At 43.9% G+C, this 6,686-nt stretch overlaps 1 protein-coding gene across 1 annotated transcript in view; it reads right to left on the reverse strand.

Annotated features, from left to right (window-relative positions):
* Positions 1 to 788: 788 nt before the first annotated feature.
* The window catches only part of Mrs2 (magnesium transporter MRS2), a 21,526-nt gene continuing 15,628 nt past the window's right edge, over positions 789 to 6,686 (reverse strand). Inside the window, exons 8-11 of the mRNA XM_005354983.3 lie at positions 6,166 to 6,318; positions 5,582 to 5,699; positions 3,423 to 3,536; positions 789 to 2,922 (exon numbers count right to left, since the gene is read on the reverse strand). Of these exons, the coding sequence (XP_005355040.1) occupies positions 2,812 to 2,922; positions 3,423 to 3,536; positions 5,582 to 5,699; positions 6,166 to 6,318 (496 nt within the window). The 3' untranslated portion in view covers positions 789 to 2,811. The remainder of the gene's footprint in view (positions 2,923 to 3,422; positions 3,537 to 5,581; positions 5,700 to 6,165; positions 6,319 to 6,686) is intronic.

Consider the following 6,686-nt stretch of genomic DNA (forward strand, 5'->3'; position numbering starts at 1 on the left):
AGACAGGGTTTCTCTGTGGCTTTGGAGCCTGTCCTGGAACTAGCTCTGTAGACCAGGCTGGTCTCGAACTCACAGAGATCCGCCTACCTCTGCCTCCCGAGTGCTGGGATTAAAGGCGTGTGCCACCACCGCCCGGCTTGACCTAACCACTTTTAAAATTTTTACAAACTCTCTGTTCTGTCTTTTTATCTGACTGGAGAAATAGTTATCAGTAGAAGGTACATGACTAATTGAGACAATTACTTTACTTAAGGTCATAAACTAACAATACAAGGAAAAATGCTATTTGATTGTGTCTGACCTGGGATCAAATGACTTCAATTCTTCATGTAGCTCAGTTGAGCAAAAACCTGCGACAATGTTAAGACTGATCATTGGGTCTGCCGAAGAAGGGAACTGTGGATCCTAGGCATCATCAAAGATGATCTTGGACACTATCAAAGGCTGCAGCGGCTACAGTTTTCATAGGGTCACATTCCAGCTTCTCATGATTGGGACACCAGGCTAGCTCAGCTGCTCCGGACCAGCTCTCACAGTCCCATAGGAGGGGAGCTCACCTGTAACTTTCTGTTTTCTACTGGAATAACATTCTTATTCCCATTGCTAAATCACCCAGTAAATGAACCTGACATTCTTGTGGGACACATTAGGGTCACTGCAGGGTAAAAAGTAAAAAATTGCCAAAGAAATCCACCTTGGCCCTGAAACCAGAGTCAGTGAAAGAAAACACAGCATAGACCTGAACCCAGAGCCAGTGAACAAAACACACTTTGGCCCTGAAACCGGAACCAAAGAAACACACCTTGACCCTGGAACAAGAGCCAATGAAAGAAACATACCCTGGCCCTGAAACTAGAGGTAAAAGACTAAAAAGGGCCAGGAAAGAAACCAGAGCCAAATCTGCCCCTGACCAACTGAAAACGAAACTAACCAATCCCTGAGCACAAAATCTAGCCAATCTGAGTTTGTCCAAGCTCAAGGGGATCAAAATCTGACCAATTCCCTCCCTTCCCTGAAATCTTCACCCTGGAATAACTCAAGCCCTATGTAAGCCCTCTGCCTGTTTAGTTGGCAACTGTCCTTCCCCACCCTGACCGAGGCAGCCACTCTCAGGGACTCCTTTCCAAATAAATCTCTTCAAAGAGTTCTGGGTGAAGATCGTTCACTGGTGCATAGCAGAATCTCTACTGGGAATCTCCCTGAGGAAACCAGAGCGGAAGGAGCAACTGACACCTCTGCTGAAGCATTGACTCTTAGGTAGAGCTGGAGCAGATTGCTACGTTCTGCAGGGCAGAATGAAGCAGAAGCAGCAGCAACTTGGGCCTGAGCTGAGAAGAAACAGATACTTCTTTTGGGAAACTCCTAGGGGGAGTGGAGCAGAGCCTTGGAGAGGACTGGCACATCCTGATAGGAGACTGTCCCCCACAGGAACCCAGTTTCAGGGATAGCCTGACTTCCCACACTTGCAGTAATTGGGCACACAACACTGTGGTGGGTGTGAGTCCTCCACTTATTACTCCTACCTGTATGCAAGAGCTGCTCTGGTCTTACTACAATCTTACAAGTGCACTACTTTTGGAAGCACACTTAACTGTAATGTTTTAGCACACAACGTATTGAAACCTCTACAAAATACACAAAGGTAGGTAGAATGGTAAGTAGGATGGCAGCTTTCAGACTTACAGGTATCAACAATTCAGTTACTTACTGTGCAGTACTAGGAGTTGACCCCACAGCTTTGTGCCAAGCTGGGCGAGCACTCTAACAATGAGCAGCACCCTCAGCCCCCTTTATTTGGTGTTTTGAGGCAGGGTTGTACTCTATAGTCCAGGCGGGCCGGAACACTATAACCTCTACTGACCTCTAACTCTTGACGAGCCCCCAGCTGCAGCCTTTCAAGGACTGGAATTACAAAGGACCAGTCAAGGCCTGCTTTACCATTTGTTTTAAAGGCTAATGTCTTGTTTGGAAAGATAATGTTCCCACCATTTTTACATTAACTACCCTCTTGTTTGACCAGCTGATCTGCTAACTTTTGAGAGGTAGGCAAACAGATTAGCTGGCTGTATACATTTTCTTCGGAGGAAGGTAGCAAGACAGTCTCTTAAATCAGGCAAGGATCGAAACAGTTATAAAGTTCTAAGAGAATAAACACTTTCAACTTTACTTCCAAAGGTTCTATTTATAACCAATCAAAGAAAAATAATAGTTTTGATTAACCAGAATCCCTGTATGCTACATTAAATTATACTTCCCTTTTATTTATCTTATATATAAAAGAGAGCAAATATCTGAAAATAAGGTTCTATCAAGGACTGACATTCCAGAGTTCATTGCAAGGCTAGCAGGTCCACCAGCTTCATTCCCCAGTCAGAAGTCAATGGGAACATGATTCCCTGACTGGTGACCTGCAGCCCATGAGCTCAGGGATTAGAGGCTCTGCCAAGTTTCTGGGCCCCACCAAGCACAAAGATGCACCTTTCTTGGTATGTATAACATCGCTGAATCCTGGTAAGTCTATCTCTCAATAAATTAATCGATTCTTTAAAAAGTCCATAAAAGCAGTATTCAAGGTTGGCCTACCATAGGCCAGTCTCCCATTAGGATGTGGCAGTCCTCTCCAACATAGGATTTTGGCTTTTCACAAAGAAAGCACTTTGTCTCATAGAATTCTGAAGACGCAGCCATGTTTTAGTATTGTGAATGCCACACTATTTTAGTCAGACATAATTTAAACAGCAGTTGTCTTTTTCCCCTCAGAGAGAGATAATAGCTTCAGAAGTATAACAATCTTTGTCTGCCAGGCTGCTGTTAGCGGCTTGCCAGGACAGTCCGGCTTGCTCCAAGTCCTTCCGGCCTGAGGCTGTTTTTCACTTCCATCCTTCTACCTGCCAGAAGGGTCTTTTTAGGTAAGGAGGCCATCTAAATAAAGCAGGAAACGAATTTAAGTGTTTGTCTTTCTGAGAAGTCATTAACCAGGTGAAAACAAAGGGCTACACAGGTCAGAGTCTGTGTGTGCCCTTACCCCAGCTGTGCTGCTCCACACACGTGGGAAGAGAGGAGGTGAAGGCCCCTGTGCTCAGAGAGCGCTCTGCTATCGCAGTATGGCTATGGGAAATCCCTGCAGAGTCATGAGCATCTGCCTCAACATATGATTCTTGCTAGTGTTCTACAGAAACCAAGTGACTTCTAGCAGATTTGCTGTGTTGGACAGTACTAAACATCTCAGCTCACTTAACTTTCTAAATCAAATGAAGCACTGAGTACTGACTAGATTAACAGATGGGAAAGTAAGGAGAGTTAGAAAAATCAAGTAACTCACACAGAGTTACAAACTCGTGACAACTGAAACCCAGGCTCTATCTGACTGTAGCCCAGGATTGTAGCCCACAGCAGTGCTACTGTGAGCTCCTAGTCCATACCTTAGGGGGCAAAGGAGCTTCCAGCTGTCTTCCAAGGAATGAAAGCAACCTCCTCCAGATGAGGCCACTTCCCATAAACATAATTCCTGTAATCAGCCAGAACACACGATGGTCCTGAAAGAAAAAAGGATTCATTCCAATCACAAAGGTTATGCTCTTCAGAGACAACTCTCTTCCAGAGTTAAAAGGAGCCTTTCTGTCACCACAAGAAGTCTTCCATAGAAACAGGACCTAGGCCTGCAGCGAAGCCCAGAGACCAAGACTGAGGGCAGAGGCACCTCAAGTGTCTCACAACTGGGTTCTTCTGAATTTAGGACTGCGCATAACACAAGTGTCAGAAAAGCTGTTGCAAAGGCAAGGCTTTGGTGCCCAGGCTGGTTCTAAATTTCCTGGGCTCAGGAGACCTACTGCCACACCCTAGGAAAGAGTTGAGTCTACAGGTGTGCGCTACAACACTTGGATCAAAAAGATTTAAACAAAATTAAAAATACTTTTCTTTTTGGCCTTGAGTAAGAATATTAGAGTTAAACAGAAAACAGAGTTAGCTTCTGGGTTAGTTAAGAAAGGTTGGTTAGTCCATCTCAACCCCTTGGGACCAAAACATGTTTCAGTTTACGTATTTACATATCGATGGATAATGAGGAGGAAGCGCCATCCTAACATAATCATTCTCTGTTTCACAAGCTCAACCTCTAACTTTTGAAAGGCAGGAATATAGTTAGTTGTATGTTTTATCTTGGTGGGGCATGTGACCTATGGTATTTTCTTTTGGAGTCTAAAGAAAAAACATTTCACATGCACCTGATATATCTAAACTAGTCCAAAGATAATTTTATATAATACTTTTAGTGCACCCACATCTTGGATGAGCCACAACAGACCAGCTATGAAATTTTCCATGCCAATGTAGTTGTGATTGGTCTTCAATTACGAGGTATTTCCTATCTCATGTTTTCAGGTTTCTACCTGTATATGGACACAGAATGATCCTTAACAAAAGCTACAGCCCAAGGAAGTGAACAGTAGTGACCTAGGCAACAAAACTGGGAGGTGAGAGCTGTGCAGCCAGCAGTTCTGAGAAAGAACCAGAACACAGTTGACAAGAGGGGAATACAAATGTCTGAGGTGAATCCAGAAGAAGCGACTAGATGTCCACAGACCTGGGAATCTGGACTTATCCTAAGGCCAATTAGAATGTAGTGGAATATCTTTATGCAGAGGTTTGAGCTAGTCAGTCTTCTAAAGACCACTTTTTATAAATGTGTGGTCCCGAGAGATGGTGTTGGTTAGACCACAGTGACAACCCTAGAAGCAATAAATTACATAGGACAGAGGGTCAAACATCAAAGTGCGGATTACTCGCTCGATCATTGCTAGAAACCTTTTAAGACTTTCCCTGAAAATGCCAGGCTTCATAAAAAGACAAGAGGGCAGAGTAGAAAGCATTTATTTTTCATTTGAAATCCTCTGGTTTTATAGATATGCAATTTACTACATTTTCTGGGCCTCTATTTTCTTATCTACAAAGCAGGGGAAATATGTCTGTTTCATAGAGTTGTGATTACTGCACCAAACAAGCTCTGTGGATGTGGACTTCCAGGTACAGGGCCAGACACACAGAACTGAAAATAAAATCCCTCATTACCACTGCCTCACAGGGTGGCTGTGTTAGCCAGCTCTCCTGTGTACTTGTTTGCTTTAGGAAATAAAGCAATGGAGGCTACAGTCATAGCTCTACACGGGGGATAACAATAACTGCCTGCATTCTGCGTGAGTCACAACCTATGTTTAACTCTTTAAGGGAATATGTAAATGTGGCATTTATTTACTGTTAACTTCACTAGATTTAGAATCACCTAGGAGCTGCAAATCTGTGAGGGTATGGCCAGAGAGGTTTGCCCGAAGGAGAGTGCCCTCCTTCCTGACTGTGGGCCAGGTGACGAGAGGTCTCATGCTTCACTACCTTGCCTTTCCTGCCATGATGGATTGTAACTCCTTTCAGCTGTGAGTCAAAGTAGGTATTTTATTCTTTATGTTCCCTTTGCCAGGTATTTTGTTACAACAATGAGAACGTAACTAATATAGCAGGTCATACTTCAAAAAATTCTAATCATCCAAACATTAAAAAAAAAACCCTATTTAAAAAATTGCATTCTTACCTCTTCAAGGGAAGATTCCAAATTCATGCCAAAAGCAACTCCCATTAGTCCGAAGAGTGACAGAGAGAAGGTGCCCATGGTTAGCTGGAGATTCAGCCTCATCATCACATTGCGATGGCTGGAGAGAAAACCACCAACTCAGGCCAGAACACACAAATCCAGCAAACCTAGTGAAGGCCTACCGGGCCGCTCTCCACCTTCAAAATCCTGACATGATTAATATTGTAACTTCACAAGATTTGGAGTCATCATAGAAAGAAACCTCTTGAGGTGGAAAGACCCATCTTCACCATAGGTGGCACCATTCCCTGGCTGGGGACATGGACAAGTTCCTAACAGGATACATAACCAGTTACTTCAGGTTTCTGCCCTTGTGACTTCCTTGTCAGGCTGTGAGTCCAAATAAAACATGCATTCCTTCAGTTGCTTTTGCAGGCATCAGGAAACTAAAAACAGGTTCACTTATGGAGTAGTCACAGATGGGACAGCATGACTTCTTCCAAAAAACATATCTTTAAAAAGTGCTTTCCAGTATCAACCACAACCCCAGTCCTTACCATCTTCTGCTGTGCATCCATCCTCACCTGTCTAGGTTGATGAAGATGATGCTCTGTGAGTCGTCAATCAGGACCCGAAGCTCCCGAGCCTCATTGGAAAGGTCCTCAGCTAACCGGTAGTAGTTTTCTAGCAGCAGCTCCATCTCTTCTGCATGGTCAATCCCAGAACTGCTCTTCTCACTTCAATTCACAAGTTAACACAGTCAACAAACCTGAGCTTGTGCAACATATTGACCCCCAACTTTAGCAGCCAGTGAGAAAGTCAGCCTTATCACATCTGTTGTGACTGCATCCAATCTGTGAGAAGCTATGCCAACAGATCCTGAGCACAATGTACTCAGCCCTACACAGATGAGTTAGCATCACTGTGCTCCAAGGCCTCAATCCAAAAGAGGCATGAAATTACACGCACCATTAGGGAGTAGAAAATACAAACGTGAATACTGATGAGAAAGGGCAAAGCAAATCATAGGCTACTATGAAACACACACACACACACACACACACACACACACACACACACACACACACACACACACACACACACA

The sequence above is a fragment of the Microtus ochrogaster genome, chromosome 16, assembly GCF_000317375.1.
Source record: "Microtus ochrogaster isolate Prairie Vole_2 chromosome 16, MicOch1.0, whole genome shotgun sequence".
In the NCBI taxonomy this organism is placed as follows: Eukaryota; Metazoa; Chordata; class Mammalia; order Rodentia; family Cricetidae; genus Microtus; species Microtus ochrogaster.